Below are 27,616 nucleotides of genomic sequence, written 5' to 3'. Positions count from 1 at the left end.
TCGGTATACAGCGATGCCACAGAGCACTTGCCCCGAAGCCCCCCCGCGATGCACTGCCGAGATCACTGGTAATTTGCTTTCTACAACACAGAGTAAAAGAACAGGTGCTACACACTGCATGGAAAAAGAAAGAAGTCCGACTTGAAGGAAAGAGGATTTATTTTGACCACGATTATCCTCCGGAGATATTAAAGAAAAGAAAGGCATACGCGGGGATATTAAAAGAGCTCAAAATTAAAGGGATTCGGTTCCAAACTCCACACCCGGCCAAACTGAAAGTTTTCTTTGGAGATGGCACCCAGATCTACGAGAGCGCGGCAGAAGCTGCAAAAGATTTGAAGAAAAGAGGATTTTCTGTGGGAAATGTGGAACAAGACCCCGAAGAACCGAAACGCCGAAGTCTCCCTAACGTTACCTGGGAAAGAACAAGCACAAAACGTCATCGCAAATCAGTGGACCAAGAACGGATTAGGGAGAAGTTACAGAACTTTCATCGCGTCGCACATGAATCGTCTGAAAAGTGAATATATTATTCTCACCGAGAAATAACGTAAGTGACTGCATAAAAGACATTTGGACGATACTATTACTAAGCCTTTAACCGAACACTGAGGAGCTGAATGCTTATTAAGGCATATGACGCGTTACTCCCTTCGGACAATAACATATTTTGATTAAAAATAAGCAATCGATGGAGCAGTTATTTTATCTCCTATATTTTCGTTTAAGTTTGATTATCTAATTGAGCCTACCAAGGATGAATAGAGAAACCGATTAAGCAAGAGCAGATTTTTCTGATAAACTTTTCTTTTGCACCAAAGAGAGGCCCTTGACGGTCACAGGGACATTCTCTCAACTAAAAGGTTATAACTATAACCTGGGACTTGGAAGCCCTTTTTTCTCATACAGTTAGTCTTGTTATGAATGTTCATACTTTGTTTGTTAGGTTGTTGTTGGAAATGTTTTATAAAAGTGAGCGGTTTAAAATGAATATATATGCGTGGTCAGGAATATAAATTAGTCACGCTGAATGTCAATGGCATACATAGTCCAATTAAAAGAAGTAAGATAATTGCGAAAATGAAACAAGAAAAAATACAAATAATTAATTGGCAGGAGACACACCTATCACCTCAGGAACACGAGAAATTAAAGGGATTTGGCTTTCAAAATACTTTCTATTCATCGCATAAATCAGGACGTAAGAGGGGGGTAGCTATTCTGATTCCTAATTCAGTGAACTTTGAACTTATATCAGAAATTAAAGATAAAGAGGGTAGATATATTTTAGTTAGGGGGAAATTAGATAATAAAGAAATTACATTATTTAATGTCTATGCTCCACCAGGAAGTACCAAAACATTCTTTAAGAAAATATTTAATTTGATAGTCACAGAGTCACACGGTACTTTGATAGTAGGTGGGGACCTAAATGTTCACATTGAACCCAGACTTGATGCAACTGGTCCCAACAGAAAGAAAACTTCAAATGCTAAAATGATACAAAGACTGCTTAAAGAACTTGGCATGTTCGATATATGGAGAGAGTTTCACCCTAAGGAAAAACAGTTTACCTTCTATTCAACATGTCATGCAATGTACTCAAGAATTGATTATTTATTCATGAATAATTCAGATAGACATAGAATTAAAAACTGTAGTATAGGGATTAGAGATATTTCTGACCACTCCGGGGTATATCTAACCTTATATTTAGATAACCAGCAAAAAGAGACACTCTGGAGACTTAACACAGCAATTTTGAATGATAAAACTATACAGAAACAAATTCAGACTGAGTTTGATCTATATATCCAAAGCAATGACAATGGAGAAGTGTCTCCGAGTACCTTATGGGATGCTGCGAAGGCAGTAATTTGTGGTAAAATTATTTCCCTCACTGCTTATCGTAAAAGAGAAAAACAGAAAAAATTATTAAACCTCCAAAAGGAAATAAAAAATCTGGAAACAAAACATATTAAACAAAAAGACCCACAAATATTGATAAGATTAAATAAAATTAAACAAGACCTAAATAAAATATATGATGAAGAAATAGAAAAACAATGTAAATTCGCTAAACAAAGATATTATGAGATAGGACCTAAAGCAATGAAATTATTATCCTGGAGGATACGAAAACAACAGTCTAAAAACACAATAAGGAATCCTAAAACTCAAAAGGTGTGTACTGAGTTAAAAGACATTCAGAAATCTTTTGAACTATTTTACAAAGACTTATACACCCAACCAACTAGAGCAGAAACTGGGATTATAAAGAGTTTTTTGGATTCACTAGACCTACCGTCAATAGGGGAACAACAGAATAAAGCATTGTTAACCGAAATAACTATAGAAGAATTGGATAGTGCTATATCAAAACTGAAAGCAAATAAAACACCAGGAACTGATGGATATCCATCAGAGATGTATAAAACATTCAAACCTCAAATAACACCCATGCTCCTCAAATGCTTTAATTATGTACTAAGAGGTGGAGAAATTCCACAATCTTGGCAGGAAGCTGTGATTTCAATTATTCCAAAGCAGGGAAAGGATAAGAATGAATGTAGCTCATACAGACCAATTTCTGTCTTAAATGTGGACTACAAGCTATTTGCTTCTATATTATCTAAGAGACTGGAGGTTGTCATTTCTGAATTAGTAGATTTAGACCAAACTGGTTTTATACAAAACAGACAGACGCAGGATAACTTAAGGAGAACATTACAAATAATGAGTCATATTACAACAGAAAATATAAGTGCAATGTTGTTAAGCCTGGATGCTGAAAAAGCATTTGATTCTGTTGGATGGGATTACTTGTATCAGGTTCTGGCAAGATTTGGCTTTAACAATAAATTTATTGAATGCATTAAAGGGCTATATCTATCACCAAAAGCTAAAATAAAAATTAATGGCCATCTGTCCAAAACTATTTACTTGGAAAGAGGGACACGCCAGGGCTGCCCTTTAAGTCCTACTTTATTTGCATTGTTTATCGAACCCCTGGCCCAAGCAATAAGAGAAGAGCCAGAAATAAAAGAGATCGTAATTAAAAAAGAGGAACATAAGATCTGTATGTATGCAGACGATGTTCTCCTGTTTTTGGCAAATCCTAAATCTAGTATTCCTAAATTAATGTCCCTCCTAAACACAATTAACTTCTATTCTGGATATAAGATAAATATTCAAAAAACGCAAACTCTTACTTACAATTTTAGACCAAATTTAGAAATGAAAAAACAACATAATTTTAAATGGAATTCTATTTCACTAAAATATTTGGGAATAAACTTAACAAAAGACTTGTCAACACTTTTTAAAAGTAACTATGGCCCCATTTATAAAGAGATAAAATCTGATATTGCAAAATGGACTCTCCTACCATTAGACATGAGCAGCCGGATAGAAGCAATTAAAATGAACGTGGTTCCACGGTTACTTTATCTTTTTCAATCATTGCCTCTGGAAATACCCCAAAAACAATTTAATGAATGGGATAGGATGATCTCAAGGTTTATCTGGAATAGTAGAAGACCTAGGATAAAGTTCAAGACACTGCAATTGAGAAAAGAAAATGGTGGAAGAGCCCTTCCATGTCTTCAGGACTATTTTTTTGCTGCACAATTAAAACCTTTACTATGTTGGTGTATACAAAGCTATGAGTCTAAATGGAAAACACTAGAAACTACACAAATAGATCAACCTTTACAATCCTTACTTGGTAATAAAAATCAAGCAGAAAAGTACTACAGTAGATTGAGTACTTGGACCGTGTTTTCTTTGAAGTTATGGTTTAGAATACTGAAGAAATTACAATTAGAAAAGCATAATGGGATATTAAGTTGGATAGCATTCGACCCAGACTTTCAACCGTGTACACTAGATAAGAGATTTAAACAGTGGGTTTGGAGAGGAATCACATCATTCAGTTCGGTGACCTCTAATGGACACTTTATGAGTTATCAGACTTTATCAGATACATTTGGCCTGGACAAGCAGGACTTTTACAGATACTTGCAAGTTAGAGATTACTTTAATAAAAAAATTAAAAATAAAATTAAGGATGATTCTAATTTGATCACAGTATTTGCGGACGCATACATAAAAGAAGAAAACAAAAAACTGGTCTCTAAATTATATGAATGCATACAAAACAGTAAGACTCATTCATCAATTTACATAAAACAAAAATGGGAGAAAGAGTCAAACCAACAAATAACAGAAGAAGACTGGACAGATATGTGTGTCACACATGCAAAAACCACAAACTCGAGAGCTTGGAGAGAGTTTGGATGGAAAAATTTGATGAGGTTCTTCATAACTCCTAGACTGTCTGCATTGCGTACAGGTGTTGAAAGTTTGGGCTCTTGTTGGAGACAATGTGGAACCTCAATGGCTAACCATTTTCATGTTTTTTGGGCTTGCCCAAAAATACAAACCTTCTGGAGTGAAATAGCGACTGAAATAAAAAAGATAATCGGAGAAGAATTGGACTACTCATTTATAACATTATACCTTGGGAAAATACCAGAAGTTTTTCCAACTATTGACAAGTACCTAATTCAAATCCTTTTGGTAAGTAGCAGAAAAAGCCATAACTCGAAAATGGTTGCATGCTGACCCTCCGACAAGGGCTCAATGGATAGGAATTGTAAAGGAAATACACTGTATGGAGAGACTCACTTTTAATCTAAGATTTGACTTAAAAAAGTATACCAAGTACTGGAAAAAATGGTCTGAATATGTCATTGTAAATAATCTGTGATAATGTATGTCAAACGTATCATGACTTGATTTTGTAACTCTTCCAACAACCACTTTTGTTCTGTTTTTTTTATTATTATTATTTTTTTTATTATTTATCTATTTATTTTGATGAGGTTAATTTAATATTTTTATACATGTGTGTATGTAGATATACATGGGTTGTATTGGCCTATATAAGTTTGTATACATATGTATATTTATGTATATATGTATTTTTTTTTATTTGTTTTGTTCCTACTGGTTATGTTCCTAAAAAATCAATAAAAACTAAGTAAAAAAAAAAAAAAAGAAAGAAAGTGGTGTTCAGCACAGGAAATCACTAGGAAAGTTAGTGGAAACTTCTTTTCCTCAATCCTTATCAGATTATATATCAGAATCCATGTTAAATAACGTAACAGAAGTCTTTTTTCCAGAAATGCGTGTAATGCCAAAAATAGAACAGTTTGAAAATAATAATGATGATGATGTTAACTTGTTTCTATCTTTTAAAAATGTAAAAGTCTTCCTTTTCTATAACGATAAACCAGTTTTATATAATATTTGTGTAAGGTTATTCTTTATTAGACAGTTAAAATAAAGAAAAAAGATACAAAATGGAGATCTTTGTTGTCTGAATCTGGAATTATTTTGCTTTCTTGCCGTTTATTATACAAAAACCCTCTTCCAAAAAGGTCTGGTGATCTGCAATGGCAAGTTTTGCACTTTTCTTTGCCAACAAGAGTGTTTCTGTTTAAATGCAGTTTTCCAGACTCTTCTTTCTGTCCTGTGTATAAAAAACTTGATGTTCTTCATGTTTTTTATGAAAGTCGTAGATTATTGCCACTTTTTAATACATTTAAGAGGATTATTAGCAGGTTAAGACTTCATTTCAAAAATACAATGTTCATTTATGGTCACAAGTTAAAAAAAAAAGAGAGAGAGATTTGTACTTTTTCTAACTTTCTGATCGGTTAGGCAAAATGAGCTATCTGGAAGGAGTACAGAGCTGACCTGGAAGATCAGAAAGTTAATGTAATTATTTTGTTTAAAGCTTTCGTTGAATTAAGACTTCGTTTACAACATGAATATTATCGAATGAACAATGACGAATTGAGTTTTGAAAGAAAGCGGTGCATTAACAAGGGCTTTATGTTTGTGGAAGACAATAACATTTTTATTTAACTGGGAATAAGATAAAACTTTTGGTTTATGAATGAAATTGTTTTAATTGGATATACTGTAAAATAAATACCCTTTAAAAGTCAAAAAAGTCTCTCTCTCTCACACACACACACACACACACACACAACAGTTAACAAATGCGCAGACACACACATGTACACAGCATTGAACACACACACACACTGCTCCTGTAGAGGATTCTGGGTAAATCTCTCGTCATTCTTCAGCTCAGTTTCACTGATGATCTAGAATAAACAGTAAACCCAGGGCAGAGCGGCTCAGTGAATGTGGTCTGGACTGAGTGGATGAGGCTCATTGTGTCTCTATAGATGTTGTAGAAGATCAGAGTTCCTGCACTGTGATCCACAAACACTCCTATTCTCCTGCTGAGCGGCTTCACTGGGAGATCAGTCCGTCTCTGATTGTGTGTGAATGTGAAACTGGAGGAATCACAGATCAAACTCCAGGACTGAGCATTATATCCAAACCAACACTCAGCACCTGTTCCCTTCCTCCTGATGCTCTTATATGACACTGATATACGCACACCATGATCATCTCCACTCCAATCAATCTCCCAGTAACAGCGTCCACACACACTCTCTCTGCACAACACCTGAGGATAATAACCGTCAAATCTGTGTGGATGATCAGGATACAGCTGATTCTCTCTCACTCGCTTCACCTCTCTGTTCTCCTCAGACAGAATGAGACGAGTTTGTGCTGTGTTTGGATCCAGAGTGAGGAAACAGACATCTGAACACAAGAACACACACATTTATAACCACAGCTGTGTGTGTGTGTGTGTAAGATAGAGAGAGAGAAGAGAGCATGTGTGTGTGTGTTAAGTGTGACTGACTGTGTGTGAGTTTATGTGTGTGAGAAAGGAGCATGCCTATGTGTGTGTGAGTGTGTGTGTGTGTGTGTGTGTGTGTGTGTGTGTGTGTGTGTGTGTGTGTGTGAGAGAGAGTGCTTCAATGTGTGTGCGTGTGTGTGTGCGTGTGTGTTACGATCCGTGGGAGTTTGTATTTTTGTGCCTTCTCCCTCTCTGTTTTGCTTATCTCCCTTTGCTCCCTTCGTATCTCCTTGACTGTCATTTGCTTTTGTCTCGCCCTATCACCTTTTGTTTCACTTTTTTTTCTCTACTAGGTACCTCTTGATGGGATCCCGAGCCTGTCACTCCTCATTAGGGCTATTCCTCGTGGACCAATTGGACTTCACTCCGCGGACTTTAAATTTGACTTATGAAATTGCTGTTCATACTGTATGCTTTGTTCTGTGTTTCAGAATAACTACATCGATGTAAATTAAGTCATGGTTAAAGAGTTTATCATTCCTTTGTGGGGAAAAGGGAATAGTTTACTACGTCGCGCGACATACATTTTGCCCGTAGATAACTTTAATGTTCAAAAACACTAGGTAAGTGGATAAGCGCCGCATTTTGTGTTTTTACTTATTATTTCAGGGAGTTTAGGTGTGGCGACGCAAACGCTGAAGATTTTGTTTCTTTTTCACATTTTGATTTTTATTAGTAAGTTTAGAGGGGGATCTTGTGTTCTAGTTTAGGTGGCTTTTGGTTTTGTTTAGTTCTTTGCTTTGGCGCCACTCTAGTTCCTTTTTCCCCTAAAACTTTTGATTGTATTTCTTTCTTCTTCTTATTATTATTATATATACATTGTACAAAGCGCACACATGTAAGCCTCTCTTTTGTTGGCTTCATTTTTCTTCTCCTTGTAAGAGGAATAAACGAATTGAATGTAAATTTTGTGTCCTGGTGTATTTTCCATCCATTTACTCAGTAATAATTTAATATTATAAGTGTTACGTTTGTTTTCCCTAGACAACTTAATTAAACCGTAGCAGTGTGTGTGTGCTTGTGTGTGTGTGTGTGTGTAGTCCTACATTTGCGTGGTCCTGCTGTAATCCTCGTGTGTCCTCCATGATCCAGACTGTAAACACACACAGATGGAGAGAATGAGCTGTTTAGTTTTCCCCTCAGCTAATAAGCTAAAGCTAGCACTGAGCTGCTCAGCTACACGCTCCAAACTCTTGAGCTAAAACACACAACACTTGTTGGTTGAGCCGGGATGCACAATGAATGTAACACAGTGCGTTCTTTTCCTCTGCTGTTGGTGAAGCGAGCGCAGATACTGCTCATGTTGATGGAGACACCCTGCTGCAACATTCATTTATTACAGTGATCACACTTAGCTTTGCCATCGTTCTTCAGCACATGCAGCCTTTGAGCACATGTTGCAGTCCATCTCTAAACTATGTTCAGATTATTAAAGCTGCTCGCCAGCGCCCAAGTTCCTGACAGATTAGCAAGTGAAAAATACACATGTGTGCACAGAGAAGAGGAATCCAGATGTTGATTTTAGAACAAGAGTCTGAACATTAATCCAAGTGTCTGATTCCAGAATCTGAATCCATCTTCAATCCCCAACCCTATTCCTGACCTGATATTGTAGGATTCTTCAGCAGAAATGGAGGAAGAAGTTTCTCTGCTCAGCTCAAATGCTGAAACTGTACAGTGTGTCCCGCTTAATGTCACTGTAACTGAGCCAATACACTCCAACATTTACAGAGGAGATTCATTTCACACTCAATGATTTGCTCTTCATAGACATGACTGGAATACTCTACAAGCTGTATCTTCTAGGGGTGTCATCTAAATCGAAATCGATTGAAATTTATGCTCAATTTCGATTATCGAATCAAAAAATAGAATTGTCGATGCTGCCATGCCCCCATGTCACGTCAGCTTGTCTTGCCAAGCGGGAAAAAACAGGCTTGTTGAAGTGCTTGTTAAACTGCAGACGCAGGAGACCCGTCGACAGAACTTAAACCCTCTCCTCTATCAATGAAGTCGCCGGTGTGTAAGCATTTTGGATTTCCAGTGAGTTATGTTGACAACGTTCGTGTTGTCGACAAAAAAACAGTTTTGCAAGCTCTGCTATGTACGTATTACGTACGGTTCGTCCGATAGACAACACCGGCATCGCGATCCTCCGCCCGCCCCCGTTGCAAATCCGCTCGCGAAAAGTACACACTCAGGCCCTGTTTACACTGTCTTTGTTTTTAAATGGCATTTTAGAACGACAACGATTTGACATCCACAGTGGCGTGTGGCATTTCTGAGCAGCCCTCCTTCCTCTCTACCTCTGAAAATGCACATTCTGTGAACACACAGACACAGACGCTCACACAGCCATGCGCTCGAGACAGCAGGTCCAGGCAGTCAGAGGACTGCTTCAATCTTTCACTCACTTGTACTTAGTCATTTTAGCGCACACTTCAGATACTGTTGGCTGGTTCCTGTTGGTTGTGCGTTTTTTTTACCGACGCCATTATCACGACACAGAGCAGAGCCTATTCACGAGTCCCGCAGAAAAGTGATTGACAGGTGGTAATTATGTGTGTATCTTGCCTTTATTCATTTACTGTATGATTTGTTTATGGGTAAAACAAAGACCATGCAGGTCAGGTAGTTTAAACGGTAGGCTACAAATAATGTATTGGTCATTAATTAATTAATTATTCATAATCGAAAATCGAATCGAATCGTGCCTTTAGAATCGAAAATGTAATCGAATCGAGGATTTGGAGGATCGTGACACCCTTAGTATCTTCTGTCTGTCCTCACCCTATAACCCTCACAGAAAACTGAAGCTGATCACAAAAGAGCTTTCTAGTGTCTTTTTAAAGCCATTCAGTGTAAAAGCACAAGGCCAGTGCTGCTCCACATACTTGAGTTTGTCCAGTGTGTAGTTTGGATCCTCCAGTTGTTCAGAGAGCAGCTTGACTCCTGAATCTCCTGGATGATTGTAGCTCAGATCCAGCTCTCTCAGGTGTGAGGGGTTTGAAGTCAGAGCTGAAGACAGAAAACCACAGCCTTCCTCTGTCACCATACAGCCAGACAATCTACAAACACAGCAATAGTCCACATCACACAGTTGGACAATCACACATCTCTTTGTGTTGTGAAGATGCTGACTGCTGTTTCTGCTTATGTCAACAGCAGTGATGAACACACACATCCTGATTAGCTCTCCTTAGTGATCAAGCCCTCGCATCAGCAAACACACACAAATAATCTATAATCTTAATATACAAGGTTTCTGCAGATATCATAATGTCAAATTTTAGACTTTTTAAGACCTTTTCAAGAGCATTTAGTAATAAATTTAAGACCTATATCACAATACCAAAAAACTTGCAATAGAAAATGCAAAATCACAAAATTAGTGGTAAAATAAATGTATTTAAACAGTACTAAAGACAGGTTAGATGCCCTATTAAACTACAGAAACTACAAAAACAAACACCTTAATGCTGATTTATACTTTCGCCTGGCGCCGCATTGCACACCTTACGAAACGGATGAGGCTTTTATACTTGACGCGTTCGCTATTGAGATTTTTTTTTTAAATGACAGGGGGCGGTCAAGAGAAACAGACAGTAAAATCAGACGAATAAAAAGAGAATCAACAAACTTATCCCTGAGGTTTTTTCAAACTTTTACAAAAGCTTTCCTCCTTTCCCACAGCTGTTGCAATTTTTAGCCAAGAATTATTGGTCATCTGGTTCTCCCTATGATCACGCATGGATGGGTCATAAAGATGTTGGTACAGACGTGTCTGTTTCAGACAGAAACTCTTCAAACGGTTTTATATTCAACTCAAATCAAATGCAGCACCACACAAACTGTTTATCAGAGTCTCAAAAATTCCATTAACTCTGCTATGGCGTTATTTCGCTGACAAATGTCATGAGAGAACTATTATAAGTCAAGAGCGCATTCATTCAATATGAGCGAGCGAATCTCCTTGTTCGTGGACCGATTTCCTCTCTTTGTGGACAAAACGCTGCTCGCACGCAAATTTTCTCACTTCAAAATATGCACTGCTCACATGCAAACTTTCTTGCGCGCTCTCAGTACTCTGCTCCCTCTTCCTTTTGTGCTTTTTGATAGGATTTATATTACTACACTAATTATTACCAATAACCAAAACCCTGAAATAGACTTGCATATTACATTTTTACTCTAATAAACCACAACATTTTTGGCTGTGTGTTATATGATGAGATATTTCCAGTTTCAAACACTTAAAAAGACACAGAGAATAGTTTTATTTTAAAAACATTTATTAAACATCTAAAAGATGCACCAATAAAATATACATTTAAATATAACTAACGCAATCAGAAATGTAACTGTGATAGAAAAGGGGAAAACTTGATAAGGTATTATAGCCTACTGTACTATTCACTCTTCAAATAAATCTCACTATCAATCCTATTTCATCATGGCAACTAAAGTAAAGTGAACTAGTGTCTGCTGTACAGTAAAGTACTTCAATTAATCTGTTGTGGTAAAACTATAGTTGCTATGGTAACACAACAAGTGTAATACAAACAAATTACCCAGTTTGTTTTACAATATAGGGTATATTATACTACAATTCACCACACTTTACTGAAGTAAAACTACACTCTGTATTTTATTTTATCAGTTCACTATTCTTAATACTACACTATGCTGAAGCATCTCTGAAGAGCAAAAGCACGATAGAAGGAGGAAACACAAGACACAAAATTTGTGAGTTTGCATCGTCCGAAGGAGCGAGAGCAGATCATTCGCACGTGAACAGCATTGTTTTCAGGGCTCGCGAGCAGTTTTGTCCACGAACAGAGGAAACCGGCGTGTGAGCAAAGAGATTCACTCTCTCGCATTACACGAATGAGCTCCCAACCTTTAAAACTGCGCCTACGACATTTGTCAGTGAAATAACGCCGTACTCTGCCAGCCGAAATCATGTGTCCCGCACCCACAGCGAACCTCCCAGCAGCAGTTTTAACATGAAGTGACACGACATCTGACATACAGATACCACTGAGTGTAGTGACACTTCCCGTGGCCATGCGCACTAAGTCAATAACAGAAAGCTGATTGGTTATTGCAAGTTGACCTCATTTGTAGTTGTAAACAAACACAAACCCGCTGTCTTTATGTCTCTTTTAGCATCCTGACAGTCACATTCACACTGATAGAGCATTAGGGGACTTTGGGTACCCCTGGGATCCTTTCCACTGCACACGACAAGCGACAGACCGGAAGTTATTCATTTCCAATGAAGAGTAGTGCAGGAGTTGCGTGAAGTTCCGATAATCTCCGTATGCAGAAAATTTGGATCCAATTTGAGCTGCAGACCCATTTAAATATTTGAACTCCTGCAACCAGGGCTAGAGTGGGGCAAAAAAAAAAAAAAATCGGCCCTGGCATTGAACTAGAATGAACTGCCAACTATTCCAGCATGTTTTATGCAGCAGATGCCCTTCCAGCCACAACCCACAACACACTCATACACTACAGCCAATTTAGCGTATTCAATACACTGTTCACTCAGCCTATATTCAATAATAAACATAACAAAAACTGCCTGCTGACGCATGAGTAAATCTACAAAGGGAACAGTGTACTTTATAACCTCATTCTCCTCATCCTGTTTGCTGTTTCTTAACAATGAAAACATAATATAAGGAAATTTGTTTCATTTTGATATTAAGATTAACAGACACCAGACAGCCTCGTGTAGCTATATATTTATATGAGCATCATCTTCACTCTGCATTTTTATAACAAAACAGGGCTTAAATATAACTGCCTCCTTTCATTTTCATTGAAAATAACAAATTTACCCCGTCTCTTTTGCAGAATATCAGTTTTATTAATCAATAATGGCCATTATAACAGTATAATAATAATAATATATTTTATTTATATTGCGCTTTTCTCAAACTCAAAGCGCTAACAAGAGCATCAACACAGACGTGCTACGTACAATAAATGTATACCATAAAGGTAAGCAATCAGTCAATTTGCAGAATCAGTGTACGTGGCTACATAAACTAATATATTAGCTTACCTTTGCACTCAGCCAAAACAGAGTTACCAGAGAATAAGTGATTCAAAAGACCAAAGAGTCGTTAGATAGAGACAACAAGAGGAATTCAATATCACGTTTAAAGGGTCACGAAACACCAAAACAAATTTTTTGAGCTGTTGACAGTCATATATGTGTCCCACACTGCTAAAAACACTATTAGGACACCTATATTTCACTAAAAAGTGTAAATTGGTTGTTTTTGCGTTATTTCAAGCAAATTCGTACTTCCTGTTTGAAACGAATTTTTGAAGCTGCGTCACGGTCATGACATAATAGCGTTTATTCCAGCGTGCAGACTGGACACCTGTGCCAGAGTGAGTCTTATTACGTCTTACAGTGTGATGCATTAATGCATGAGTAAGGCTTGGTTCAAACCAATCAGCGCGCTCTATTGTGCAACTTCATTAATATTCATTACTGTGTTTACACGACATGGACGCCACGTTGTGTTGGCAAAACAAGCGTGAAGTGTTGCTTTTATAGTTTGCTGCCGTTAAGTTTCGTTTTCTTTTTCTCTCTGTGAGAGCGCAGACTCACGTGTGGATTAAAAGTGTACGCGACGCTCCACAACAATAACTTGCGTGTCTAAGGAGGATTATTGTTTACCTGAGAGCTGTTCTCATCTGCAAACGCTGAGATCGGATACGCTTGTAGTATTCTCTTCATAAAGACGCGGCTCTAGTTGCTGTGGATTGTCCTGTCTCTACAGATTTGGTAAGTGAGCGACCAGTGCTCTTTGTTTATTCAGTTTGTTCGTATCGAACTAAGTTAACTATTGCACCGTAACATGTTAGGACCACAACCAAACTTTAACCTCGTGTAGGGTTTTTAACCGGATTTAGTGACCGGAATAACACAAGCGGCTTTCTGACGCTACCTGCCGTGTGCATCTAAGTTTCCGGAAAATGCGGAGGTTTTTTTTCTCTCATTCGCCGTGCGGTATCAAACATTGCATGAAAAATACACGCTTAGAGCAGATCCTCGAATCAAATATCTCGTTTGTCGCGAGGGGCATGAATGAATTCCCTGAATGAAAGAGCCAAACTGCAGTTAAAGTCCACCATTTAATAATTTGGCAAATAATTCCACTACAGATGTCCCTGTAGGTTAAACACCATCACATTCTCCTGTGTGTGAGTATTTTGACTGAAACTCGCGCTTGCCCAAATAGACACTCCCACACCATCCCACTTTAGTTCCTCCAACACTACCCCCTAAACAGAGCTGGACACGCCCACTTTTCTGACTTTTTCCAAAGTAGAGGTGTGAAAACACCCTGCTGAAACGAGGGGGTTTCATGGCCCTTTAACAACTGTAGTGAGATGAGATTCAGCAGATAGTTGATGAACTGTCCGACATGCACTATACTCTCACCTGGGGTTTATGCTCAAAGCACCCGCGCTAAACCACTGGCTGCAGGTCATGGCAGAGTGTGTGTGTGTGTGTGGTCACGTGATTTGCGTTTTTAGCAGTGTACTAGAATGTATGGAGATCTTTTTAGAACTGCTAAATAAAACGCCAGTGTGTTTCCCCGTAATTTCTTTGCGCCTCACTTCCATTTCTTCTCTCTGACTCGCAACTATTTTGACATATACACACAGACGATACACGCTCACACAGAGCCCAAAATACTAGGAGTTTGTGATTGGGCCAGCCCAATGTCAGTAAAGAAAAGAACCAATGGGCTGCAGAGTGTCACATGGGCCGGCCCGGTCTGTCTGTCCGGAAAAAACATCTTACTTTCAGAAAGTCACATATCACAACATCGCCAATTAATAAGGCAGAAAAAAAACGATAAGTTGCTAAGCCTTTTATGGTCCGATCAGATCGAAGACGATGATCAGCCCGGCCCAAAAAGTGCGTCGGCCCAGTGGGAAACTGCCCGGTCTGCCAGATGGCCAGTCCGCCCCTGCCTTCGACTAGACCATATGCGACCCGCTGACCGGATGTGCTGTACTCCAGTGTTGTCCAAGCAGGTCAGTGTGCGCGAGATGAGAAATACTAGTTTATTTGGTTATTTTTTTTTAAACAGAAAAAGTCTATATGAAAAAAAAAATTTCTTTATAAAAGCAAGTAATAAAAATATATATATGTTTTATGTTGTCTCCACATTCCCTCCCTTTTCATTCACTTATACAACCATGGTGAACGCACAGAGAATAAAGGCCTCCTTTATTTCGGACACTGCCAGAACAGCTTCTCTCCCATGGTGCACTTCAGAACTGAAAATTCTGTGCGACTGCCACAAGGGGGCGTAGTTCGACAGTCATGTCCAAATGCCGTGTGCAGTGGAAAGGCGGCTTTACTCTCTCGCTCATTCACACACACACACACGCACGCACGCACCGCACGCACGCGCCATAAGAAATTTGGTCAGGTTCCGCTTTACAGCCGCAGAAATGCAGACCTCTATCCAGAAGTATCGCTGTTACAGCCAAGAGGAGAGGAAAAGTCACGCCAGCAGGTCAATCGGGCCACAGTGAGAGAGAGAAATTGTTTACTTTCATTCTTTCAGTCACAGTGAAATAGGAGCTTCTGCTGTGAATGTCAATGAAAGACTGTCCAGAAAACACATGCAGTGAAATTGAGCACAGTTTCTAAGTAGTTTTTAAGTAGTTGGAGCTCTGTAAATACTCGTGCTTGCCATAGTAAGCTACGGCGATGGACTTTCTGCTATGACATGGAGCGCAAGATGCACTCAACGTTACGCTGCATGAATTTTTTAATTAGCCTACATTAGTAACAGTTAATTTTTATTACAGTATGATGTTTAATCATAGGAAAGGCAAAAATAAATAAAAAAAATTAAGACCTTCGTAACAAATCTAAGACTTGGTATACCAAATTCAAGGCTATTAAGGTCTTAATTTAAGATCATCAAGTTTAAGACTTTTTCAATGCTTTTAAGACCCCGCGGGTACACTGTTTATTCTGTCAGGTGAGAAACAAATATTCATGACCCAAAAATAAAATGTGAATAATTAATTTTATTAAAATGTCTTTTAAAATAAACTGATTCTTTTAACTTTAAGTCATATTTGAGTATATTGGAAAAAGAAAAGCTTTGAACATGCAACATTTTGCGATATACTATATATAGTAATGCTTTTAAACATATTTTTATAGATAAACATACATTAGTATAGATATGATTGAAATCAAATCCCTGTTAATGTTTTGTTTCTTCTTCTGCCAATCCACTGAAAGAGGCTCCACATTCGGTAACCCAATATGAAACTGTATCTGTTGAGTGGAGAATCATTTACCTCAGTGTCTCCAGTTTACAGAGTTGACTCTTCAGTCCATCAGAGAGCTTCTTCACTCCTGAATCCTGCAGGTCATTCATACTCAGGTCCAGCTCTCTCAGCACACAGTTTGATGATTGCAGAGCTGAAGACAAACTCTCACAGCACTGAACAGTGAGATTACACATGACCAATCTGAGAAAGCAGAACACAGATTACATTAACAGTGTGATTTTAGTAATTCATCTGATGTAAAAACAAGCTAGAGGTTAATAATATGACAAAACCTTTTGAATTTGTATATATTAGAATTATTGACTATTGTTATTTATTAAAACTGAATATTAAATGTCATCTAATATATTCTTGAACATTTTGAAATGTAAGAAAACTGATAAATTTCAGTTCAGATAAGAGGACCTCGAGACTTTATATATTTATAAACCTGCAAAATGCAAATGATCAGAGCCTGTCAAACCTGCTCCAATAAACCAATTCACAGACAAACTATAAATATGATCATTAAAATATAAAATATAAATAAAGATTTAGAAGTAATTAATTAAAATAATCATTAAAATACACTGATTTCCTGAACTGTTTAAGAAAAAACAATTCATTTGAGAAGCAGCATTTTGCAGTTTCTCCACTAATGCTCTTAAATATATCTGGACATTTCCATCTTAATGAAAACACTTTTTTAACCTTTTACATCAGGGCTCCACATTTTGTTAACCAAATATGAAACTGTATCTGTTGAGTGGAGAATCATTTACCTCAGTGTCTCCAGTTTACAGTGTTGACTCTTCAGTCCATCAGAAAGAAGCTTCACTCCTGAATCCTGCAGGTCATTGTTACTCAGGTCCAGCTCTTTCAGGACACAGTTTGAGGATTGTAGAGCTGAAGACAAACTCTCACAGCACTGAACAGTGAGTTTACAGCGCTGTAGTCTGTGTAGAGGACAGTAAAAGACACTGTATTATTGTGTGTGAGTGTGATGTAATTATTGAAGTGTCTATAATGAGTGATTTCTCCTCATAGGGAAAGGAAAAGACTCCTTTAACTCTTCAGAGTTGCTTTAATGGTCACATGGAGGAAGATCAAACATTTGTATTTCATTATTACATAAACTTTTTTAAGGAGAAGATCTCTGGACCAAAATGAGTCAGCCAGACAGATTTATTTGCTATTTCTGAGAGGAATTTTGTAAAAAAATAAAAATCTGCAGATTTAAGCAGAATGATTTAAAAAAGTAACAATCATAACTAAAAACTTATTGTATAAAATAAAATAAAACTTTTTAACTATTATTTAATGTTTACAAAGCAAATCCATTCAGATCCTCATATTTGTTAAACAAAGCAAGTCTCTCATAAAATATTAACAGACAGAAAATATGACTTTACAAACTGTATTGTAAATAAATCACATCAACATCTTCATATTAGTCAATAATATTCCTGAAATTATTATAAAACTGACTGAATATAACTTTACACACATTAACATCAGTAAATAAAGAGACTCAGTGATGGGCTGAACATCTGCAGAAACACAGCTCATTTAGAGACGCCCCAAAAACACCAAAGAACACCAATCAATGATCATTTCAGCAGAAATGACACTAAAGAGCAATATTATATCTGATATAAACAGGGTTTCTCATATTTGACTTCACATTAAATATGAAATATTCACAATAAATAAACAGAAATAAAATACATCACAGCATATGCTCATTACCTCATCAGACTTCACTGCATTTCACAATTGAAAAGTCATTTGTGGCAGCATTTATTTGATGGACATGTTTTTAATTTACCTCAGTGTGTCCAGTTTACAGTGTTGACTCTTCAGTCCATCAGAGAGAAGCTTCACTCCTGAATCCTGTAGGTCATTGTTACTCATGTCCAGCTTTCTCAGCACACAGTTCGAGAATTGTAGAGCTGAAGACAAGCTCTCACAGCACTGAACAGTGAGTTTACAGCCCTGTAGCCTGTGTAGAGGACAAACAGCAACAAAATCAGCAGTGAGAAATGAGCACTGCTGAGTGTTCATGAGTTCAGTCTACAGTGATTAAAGTAACACTGAAAATAAACTATATATATATACTGCTCAAACAATAAAGGGAACACTAAAATAACACATCCTAGATCTGAATGACTGAAATATTCTTATTAAGTACTTTGTTCTTCACACAGTAGAATGTGCTGACAACAAAATCACACAGACATGATCACTGGAAATAAAATGAACTATTAACCCATGGAGGACTGGATTTGGAGTCACACTCAAAACTGTAGTGAATTGCAGGAATTGCTGACACACTCCAGACACAAGAGGTCCAGCATTGCCTTGCATTAGGAGGAATCCAGGGCCACACACTTATGTATACGCACCTGCAACCACACCAGTATTTGGTCTCACAAGGGGTCTGAAGATCTCATCTCAGTACCTAATAGCCGCGTTTCCACTATCGCGCCTAAAGCGAGCGAGCCAGGGCGAGCCAAGGCCAGTCGCGATTCCACTGTCTCTTCCGGGGCCTAATCGGGCCAAATCAGGGCTTTCTTGGGGCTAGCGGCCAGCCTTTTTCGGCCCGCCGAATACCTTGGGCCAAAGAGGGCCAGCCGAAGCTTCAGGGCGGAGTGAAAGGAGAGGCGGGCACAGTTTTCCGATCGCACATGAGTACATGCACCAAACACATAACAAATAAATAAATATGGGAAAGAAAACATCTAGAATAAATTATAGGCTGGGGTCTTTTTTTGCATATGATCGCCCTTAAAATAGTAAAGTAGTTTTAATTTATAAGTTACTTTTCTTTGCTGCGTCCTCCTTGATGTTTCAATAACGCCTAATAATCTTTACACCATATTAAAGACATAGCAGACAGTAAAGGTTTTCGAGAGTTTTTGTCAAGTTTAAAAGGTGTGTTTGTGCGCGTTTAGATGCCTGTATGTGTGTGTGAGGTCGAGGAAAAGAGCGCTCCCTTCATAGCTCTGTTGATGCCGCGAGCGGCTGTTTTCTTTTATTTTTATTATTTTTATTTATTTTGGAGATAATACACTATATGAACAACAGAAAAACATTAAACTTTAAAAAAATTTTGTCCACTTTTGTAGGCTAAAAAACAATAGTGTCATATCTAGATAAAATAGCCCTATATTGAAATAATTTAAAGAATTACAAATATCAGTTATAATAAAATCACATTAAATAAATAAACCAATATAAAACTAACAAAAGCTATAGCTATAACAATTAGGTACTATATCAAACTGTTTTAAAACCATATTAAACTTTTATTTTTCAAAGCCTCTTTGAAAAAAAGAATTTTAGATTTTTTTTAAAAACAATAAACACCGGACAATGATTTAAATAGTATTTATAAAGTATTTGGATATGATGATATTAATCAAATCATGCAAACAGCATTTTCTGGGTGAGTGAAAGCAGAAACTAGCCGACCTTTTTTTCTGTCTGCAGCTGCGCAGCACTTTACAGACGCATTGGGGAAAACTGCAAGTTCAAAATGTGTTCTGTGTCCTCAAACAAGTGTGTATGTTTTTATATGACGTGGTAAAATTAAAAAAGGACATTTTAAATACATAAAGAGCTTTATTAGTGTATAGCTGCTGAGTGCAAAGAAATATAGGCTATATTTTATGATGTGCTGCTCTTATGTGCTGAAACACTGAACACTTTCCTTTACTTAAGATATAATAAGCAACATCTTTAAATAAAGGGAATCACCTAACTTAGTGTCATAAAGCCTATAGGGAAAAGTTCATGTTTCAGTTCTCTCTGGAGAATTTGGGCTGAATGTTGGACAGCGTCTGTCTAACTGAGGATCTTAAAAATACATTTTATATCGAGTTATTAACGAAGAATTTTATATATGTGGTGTTATATTATGGATGTGTGCGCTCCCTGCACTGGGTCCCTCCGTTAGTGGCAAGACCACTGGATTTCGATGCCAACAGTCGGTCGGCGAGTAAATGAATATGATGAATGAGAACACACAGGCATGTGCGTATTGACCGTATTCTCCGCCGACGAGTGGGCGCTGCCATTTGAATTTTTTTGGCTCGAGACTTCTGGTCTCATTCACTTCCATTCATTTTTAGACATTAAAAACTGCTCATTACGCTGCTTGATGTTGCAATTTGATATTTTCTTGTTATATTATTCTACTTGGTCTGTATAGTCATGCAATTATTTGTTTGTAGAGAAAGTAGTTTGACCGTTTTCTGCCGTTTATTATTCCTAGTCATTTCTCCTATAGGCGACTGAATCAGAAGTTCTAAGACAATCGCGAAAACAGGCGCACTTCCGCATTTTAGAATAAGGTCAATAGACATACATTGTACTGCTGTACAGTAATGTGTCATTTGTTTGTTTTGGTTGTCGTAATTTTAATAGTTTCGTGATGATGTGATGGTGTGCTTTATTTGCCTGATTCCCACTGAAGTGGGTGGATTGAGTGACGTTCGATTCGGTGAATGTTCTGGGAGCGGGGTTTGCGTGACGCGTTGCGAGTTACTAGCCCGACAGTGGAAACGCGACATGATTTTGGCCTCACTGCTCAACCTCCTGGGCGATCGGCCTGGCCTGGCCCGATAAAAGCCCTGGCTCGCACTGGCCCGATAGTGGAAATGCAGCTAATGGCAGTCAGGCTACCTCATGGCATTGTACCATGGTGTTGGGCTGCAACCCCCACCTGTGGACATTGGGCCCTCATACCACCCTCATGCCTCAGAACAAGCCTATTTAATTAATTTAAACATATCTTCTTTTTATTTATTTACGGATTTATTGAAACTACATTAAACTACACTAAACCTGTATTTCTCCATTCATATGACTGTACTGAATTATTGAACAGATTATTAATAACTAATCAGAGAGCATTTTACTGAGCTCAGTGTAAAGTTTAGTGTTTAGGCCTACAGTAAATGTAATATTAGAGGCATGTCTGCGGCTAGACAGCAATACTGTGTCTAAAATTACACTATTTCTCTGATCAGAAAACAAACACAATTATCCAAGAGCAACACTGTGTTAGATTTGAGCAAATACACATCAACAAATGTCCTATTTAGCTGGAGGAGCACAGGGTTTTACAGGGATTTGAGTTATTTTCCAGGATAAACTGTAAAGCAAATGAAGTAGATTATTAAATAAGTACAAATGTTGTTTGTGTGAGTAAAAAGTCAAGAAAAGTTTGTTAAATACATTTAGAAATGATGAAATAAATGAGCAAATAAGGAAACAGAACACTGCCGCCGCGTCCCCATGCAGTAATATGGTGTATCAGCGATCTCACAGGGGGACGATATGGCCAGCTAAAGATTTTCTGTTAAAGCAGGGCAGTGATTCACTAAACTGATCTGAGTCTTCAGTGCAGACTGATGTGTGTCTTCTGTGATCAATCAATGAATACTCACAGAGCTCTTCTGCAGTTTCTCACCGCTGCTATCAGTCTCCGTCTTCCCTCAGCTGATGTGTTGAATTTCTGCAGCTCAAACTCATCCAGCGGCTCCTCTGACATCTCAATCATGTAGGAGATTGTGGAGCAGTGAGCAGGAGAGAGATACTTCACTGAGTGTTTGTCTGATTTCACAAACTCCTGAATCTCTCTGGCCAGAGTCTGATCTTTCACCTCCAGCAGACAGAGGAACAGATTGATGGATCTTTCAGCTGAGAGATGGTCATCTCTCTTGATCTGGTCTTTAATGTCCTGTGTGATTTCTCTGATGTTCTCTGAGCTCTCCTCTGTGTGTGTCAGCAGATCCTGGAAGAGTCTCTGATTGGACTCCAGTGAGACGCCCAGCAGGAACCGCAGGAACAGATCCAGATGACCATTTCTTCTCCAGACAGCTTTATATACTGCTGATCTGAGCAGATCATACAGAGAGTTCACAGAGCTGGACTGTAGATATTGATTATATAAATATTCTAAAATCACCCTCAGTGGTTCTCTCTTATCTGTTAAATGGCAGTAAAACACAAAGAAAGCAGCCAGAAACTCCTGAAAGCTGAGATGGATGAAGCTGTAGACTTTCCTCTGATGAATCACAAATTCCTCCTTGAAGATCTCAGTGCAGATCCCAGAATACACTGAGGCATCAGTGACGTCTATGCCGCTCTCAATCAGGTCCTCCTCATAGAACATCACATTGCCCTTCATCAGCTGTCTAAAAGCCACTTCAGCAAGTTTGAGGATCACTCCTCTGTTGGACTGCAGGAGTTTCTCTGGATCCCTCTCTTCATACTTCTGCTTCCTCATGTTGATCTGAATCAGCAGGAAGTGGATGTACATCTCAGTCAGAGTTTGAGGGATTTCTGCACTCACATCTTCTTCCAGGAGCTTCTGAAGCACAGTGGAGGAGATCCAGCAGAAGACGGGTATGTGGCACATGATCTGGAGGCTTCTTGCTCTTCTGATGTGGGAGATGATTCTGCTGGCTTGATGCTCATCGCTGATTCTCTTCCTGAAATATTCCTCCTTCTGAGGCTCAGTGAATCCCTGAATTTCTGTCAGACGCTTGATGTATCTGGAGGGGATCTGATGGGCTGCTGCTGGTCTGGAGGTGATCCAGATGAGAGCAGAGGGAAGCAGTTCTCCTTTCAGGAGGCTCCACATCAACACAGCCACTGATGAAGATTCAGTCACAGCACAAACTTTCTCCTCATCTGAAAAGTTGAGTGTGATTCTGCTTTCATCCAGACCATCAAAGATGAACACAACTCTACACTGCTCATAAATCTTGGGCTCCAGATCTTCAAGTTCAGGATGAAAGTCCAGCAGAAGTCTGTGAAGACTGTACTGATGATCTCTGATCAAGTTCAGCTCTCGAAATGGAAGCACAAACATGAAATCTACATCCTGATTGGCTTTTCCGTCGGCCCAGTCCAGAATGAACTTCTGCACAGAGATGGTTTTCCCGATTCCAGCGATGCCTTTAGTGAGAACAGTCTTGATCTGGGCTTTCTCCTTCTTGATCTTCTCCTCATGTCCTGCTCCAGCTGAGGCTTTAAAGATGTCATTGCAGTAGACTGGAGTGTGTTGTGAGGGTTTTGTTCTGGCTCTTTTCTCCATCTGTAAAACCTCATGTTCTTCATTCACTCCTTCACTCTCTCCTTCTATGATGTAGAGCTGTGTGTAGATGCTGTTCAGGAGGGTTTGAGTCTCTCCATGGTGGATTCCCTCAAATAATCTCTCATACTTGTTCTTCATGCTGGTTTTGTGCTGCTCTTTGACTCTCTGAAGTTCTTCATGTTCTGATTGGAGTGAACCCTGCTGCAGGTCTCCAGTCTGATCATCTCCATCCACACTGCAGGAACAACAACAACACAAAGAATCAATGAGTGCGAGTGTAAAGATCCTCTAGTGAAGCCATGTGTGTTTTCTCTGAACCAGCTAAAACACAATACACAGATTTAATCAGATTTAACTAAACAGCACACACTGATCACATCTACTGCTCAAAATGCTTTAAACATTTAATAGTACTTGTCATTTATTAAATGTAACACTTCAATCATTTGATATCCTTCATTCACAATGATGCTGGATGCTCACTGAAGACATTTAAAATCTTTTAGGATGAAAATGTGAGAGAGCACAAGTGTAACACTGCTGGTCCTACACCACCCAACCTGCTCCGAGCTGGGATCCAACCGGCGACCTTCCGCATGGGAGTCGGTTGCTCTACCAAGGAGGCTAAAGACCATGGCCTCTGGCGTCTGTCACTAGAGCAGCTTTAGAGGTCAGAGGAGTGAGGTTTACCTGCACAGCACTTACTCGCTGGCCTCCGTTACAATAAAGACTGTGTGGTGTGTTTGTCTCACATAACTTGTTCATTCATCTTGTCTAAAATCTTTCTCTTGATTATCCACACTTTGCTGACTATTGTAAAAGCCTGTAAACTCACTCTACTAACTCTAACAGTTTGAGTATTAATGCTTTATTTGTACTTCACTAATGATCAGATGTGAGTGTGTGGACATTTAGTTTTAAAGTCTTCTGTAAATGTAATACTCCTTTTTTCTGACCTTCTAGAAACACAGGATCATATAAATGCTGCAGTGTAATCATGTGTGTGTAGAGATGATCTACCTGACAGCAGGTCGTGTGTTTTCCCTCTTAAATTCTATTGGGTGATCCATAGACGCGTCACTCTTCATAGACACACAGCTGGGCTCTGCTTCTGCTCTCTTCTGATGAACTGAGCTAAAACAGAGAAGATTAAAGTTGAGCGCTGCACACACTGCACAAACCTGATATTAATCATTCTTCATTTACAAAAACACTTAAATTAATTTCCTTTATATTTGAACAAAACCGTCTGAATGTGAAAATATCAGCAAAAACAGATCAAGGCTCATTTCTAGTAGAGAAAGCCCAACAGAAATGCAGCACTATTAGAGCAGATTAGAGCTGAAACTAATCATCAAATCACTGAATGAAGTCCACAGTGTAGGTGTGGGAGGAGCTTAATCATTCAGGCGTGTCAATCATCATCACATGACTATATAAGCAGCAGTATAAACTGCACTGTGTCAGCTGACTGTTATTCCCGCCTCCAGCAGCTCCCCTTATCCTCCTCCTCATCACTCAGTCTTCAGAAGGTCACTCATCGGGGGTTTGTCTGCAGAGCTCCAGTCCAGACTTTGAGTACAGCAAGACAAGTTCATTTACCATCATCTATCATGACTGAATGAGCAGGAGAACTCGAGAAATATCAATTCTAGAAACCAAATGTGTTGATCAGCAGCATCTATGAGGCCAACACAACATGATGATGACTGCGCTTCAGTGAAAACAGACTCAGATCAGAGGAATGGCTGATCAGTACAGCACAGAAACAGCAGGGGAAAATGTGCAGGAAAAGCCCTTTATGGCAGGAGATCGGGAACACTTTAGTTCAGCTCACAATTCATACTATTAACTACCGGCTTATTATCTGTGTAATGTGAACATATGAACTGCTCATTAGTAGTCATACAGTATGATCTTATTGTGGATCCCTAACCCTACCCAAAACCTAAACCCACCTTCTACCTCACTAACTATTAATAAAGCGCTGATTGGTTTGTTAACACCATCAATTGTGGCCTGAAGTGTAAAGCGGAGATCTTCAAGCACTATCCTGCAGAGCTCAGATACAACATCTAACATCTGAAACCCAACAGATCCACAACACTAATTACCTGATTTATTTATTATGAAAATACTGATCAGTTGCAGATATTAAAGAGATGATCTACCTGACAGCAGGTCCTGTGTTTTCACTCTTAAAATTTGTTGGTGGATCCATAGACACGTCACTCTTCATAGACACACAGCTGGGCTCTGCTTCTGCTCTCTTCTGATGAACTGAACTAAAACAGAGAAGATTAAAGTTCAGCGCTGCACACACTGGAGTCAACACACCAGATTTATTCAACATTTCATCATTAAAACACTTTTTTAACAGCACTTCATACTTTTCATAAATATTGTACAAAATCTTGCTGACTGTGTGTGTTAAATATTCAGACAGATTAAAAACACAACTAACAGAGAGTAAATATAATATCCTGTAGAAAATAATCATATGAAATGTCAAGTGTAGGTCTATTACCTGGATCCTGTAAACAAATACAGAACTCCAGGTGTGTGTGTGTCCTCCATGATGGACCTGAAGAGTTTGATCTCCAGCAGAAACTCTAGAAGAAACTGAAGAACAATCACATATTTCCAGTCATCAATCAGCCTTCATAATTCAGCTGAATGCAGGAATAGATCAGCAGCTGAGACACTCAAATCCAGAAGCTCATCACGAGTAAACTAATGAAGAATCACAGCGTCATCCGATTGATTATAATAACATCATACACACATTCACATAAAGCTTACAGGTTTTGTCAAGACATTAAAGATTTAAAGCTGTTCTGCGTTGTAAATGGTGGATTATGTCTGTTTAAAATGGCGACGCAACAACTAAACACTTTCACTTTCGTTTCTGAAGGAGCGGCAGATCATGAGTTCAGTGAAAAACATCCGTCACAAACACTCTAAACAGAGCAGAGAAGAGTCAAACAGCTGCAGGGTTATCAAAGCACGTGCAGAGTTACATTTAACTAGGGTGATTTTACCTGAAGCAGAAAAACACTGGACACTAAGAAGACAAAACAAACACATATTCGGATAACCTCCTCCTTCTCCTCTTCTTCTTCTTCTTGTGTAGCGTGTTACAGAAAGCAGCGTAAAGCTGAATGCCGCCACCTGCTGTACCGGAGTGTGTAGAAAATAATATTTGTACAGTTTGATCAGTGTCATAGAGCTCAATGTATATTTGTAGAAAATAAAATGACTGCTTTCCCATATATACTCTAATCTTTCTTAATGAAGTCTAGCACAGCTTGTGTTATATTCCCCATGTGTGACTGCTCTGATGAGAACAGCTCAGGCATTGAGAGGCTCAGGAGTTGTCCTGTTGTGTCGCTGCACTGATAATCCTCTCGTGTGTAACTGTATCTTGTAACGCTGGACAGAAGGTGGCCCAGGATCTATGTCCAGTGCACGTGTTAGCAGTTGCAAGGCAGCAAAGTGCCTAATTCGTCAGTGGGTGGGCTTGAATCACCAACCTTTGGGTCATTATATCTTATTTAATACCCATTTTACACAGTCTCATTTTTATTAATATGCAATTATGTCCCAAGAAATAATTAAAATTTTCTAAAATTGGTTCCATACATTTCATTTTGACATTTCGCCATATTTCTTTTTAAATCATCATATCTTTCCTTCCAATAGTTGAGTGCTATAGGTCTTACAAAAGCCTTTTATCTAAAAACAGCATAAAAACTCTTAACTGTACATAAGCTCATTGATCTTTTCTCCATTTTTCTTCTTAAAATAGGTCTCTGGTAATTCATCCTCATCGCCCAACATATTTTTTTTTCAATTATTTCAATCCAATCTTTTGGTATTGCTTTTTTCAACTCATGGCATTGTCTTTGTAATTTTGCTTTAACAACTCTTTTATACCCAGCATCCACAATTTCTTGTAATGGTACAAATCCTAGTTCATATAATACATCTTTAACTTGTCTTAATCCTCCATCCCACCATTCCTTAAAATATAAAATATTTCCTTCACTTAAAATAGTTGAATTCAGTTAAAGTGGTTGTTCTAGAATCTGCGCCCTTGCTTTTGGTATAATCAACACATTTTCTAAAAATCCCCCTCATGATTCTAAGACCTCAACATAAAATTTTGGCAGACCTGCTATCATCCGTTTCTTCATCTTCATCAATAAAACATTACATCCCATATTAAAATGTCCACATTTCTTCAAATAATAATCCAACACACTTTTCCAAATCACATCCATTTTCCCTTCCAAAAACCTTTGAATAATCTTAATTGTTAATGCTTTCATTTTTAAAAAACTATCCAAAAGTCCCAGACCTCCTTCTTTTACCTCACCAATCAA

General features: G+C 38.4%; 3 protein-coding genes across 9 annotated transcripts in view; 2 read left to right on the top strand and 1 right to left on the bottom strand.

The window, feature by feature from the left end:
• LOC137490940 (uncharacterized) overlaps positions 1 to 27,616 on the top strand; it is a 627,578-nt gene that overhangs the window by 166,173 nt on the left and 433,789 nt on the right. The window lies entirely within an intron of this gene.
• LOC137490961 (protein NLRC3-like) overlaps positions 1 to 27,616 on the top strand; it is a 372,316-nt gene that overhangs the window by 214,765 nt on the left and 129,935 nt on the right. The window lies entirely within an intron of this gene.
• LOC108183678 (protein NLRC3) lies at positions 1,363 to 26,360 on the bottom strand. Of its 5 annotated transcripts, XM_088650139.1 has the most exons (12): positions 26,273 to 26,360; positions 25,759 to 25,853; positions 25,403 to 25,516; positions 24,252 to 24,365; positions 23,359 to 23,466; positions 21,577 to 23,301; positions 17,952 to 18,125; positions 16,906 to 17,079; positions 16,151 to 16,324; positions 9,685 to 9,858; positions 7,837 to 7,883; positions 1,363 to 6,690 (listed from the first exon to the last, which is right to left on the bottom strand). In XM_088650139.1, the coding sequence occupies exons 2-12, from the start codon at positions 25,806 to 25,808 to the stop codon at positions 6,158 to 6,160; spliced, it is 3,387 nt and encodes a 1,128-aa protein (XP_088506265.1). In that variant the 5' UTR covers positions 25,809 to 25,853; positions 26,273 to 26,360; the 3' UTR covers positions 1,363 to 6,157. The 5 variants fall into 5 exon arrangements, with proteins under 5 accessions (XP_088506265.1, XP_087104596.1, XP_087104595.1 ...); XM_087248470.2 differs by having other exon boundaries at positions 21,577 to 23,466; positions 26,034 to 26,360; XM_087248469.2 differs by having other exon boundaries at positions 21,577 to 23,466.

This window comes from Danio rerio, chromosome 4 (assembly GCF_052040795.2).
Source record: "Danio rerio strain M-AB ecotype USA chromosome 4, GRCz13ab, whole genome shotgun sequence".
In the NCBI taxonomy this organism is placed as follows: domain Eukaryota; kingdom Metazoa; phylum Chordata; class Actinopteri; order Cypriniformes; family Danionidae; genus Danio; species Danio rerio.
This window is presented reverse-complemented; position numbering and strand designations above follow the sequence as displayed.

Excerpts from the sequence above, each read along its gene's own strand:
- LOC108183678 (XM_087248470.2), bottom strand. The coding sequence starts at position 25,808 with ATGGAGGACACACACACACCTGGAGTTCTGTATTTGTTTACAGGATCC. Across the intron at positions 17,080-17,951 it reads TGTAAACTGGACACACTGAG|ACTACAGCGCTGTAAACTCA; the intron begins GTAAATTAAAAA and ends TCCTCTACACAG. Across the intron at positions 9,859-16,150 it reads TGTAAACTGGAGACACTGAG|ATTGTCTGGCTGTATGGTGA; the intron begins GTAAATGATTCT and ends CTGTGTTTGTAG.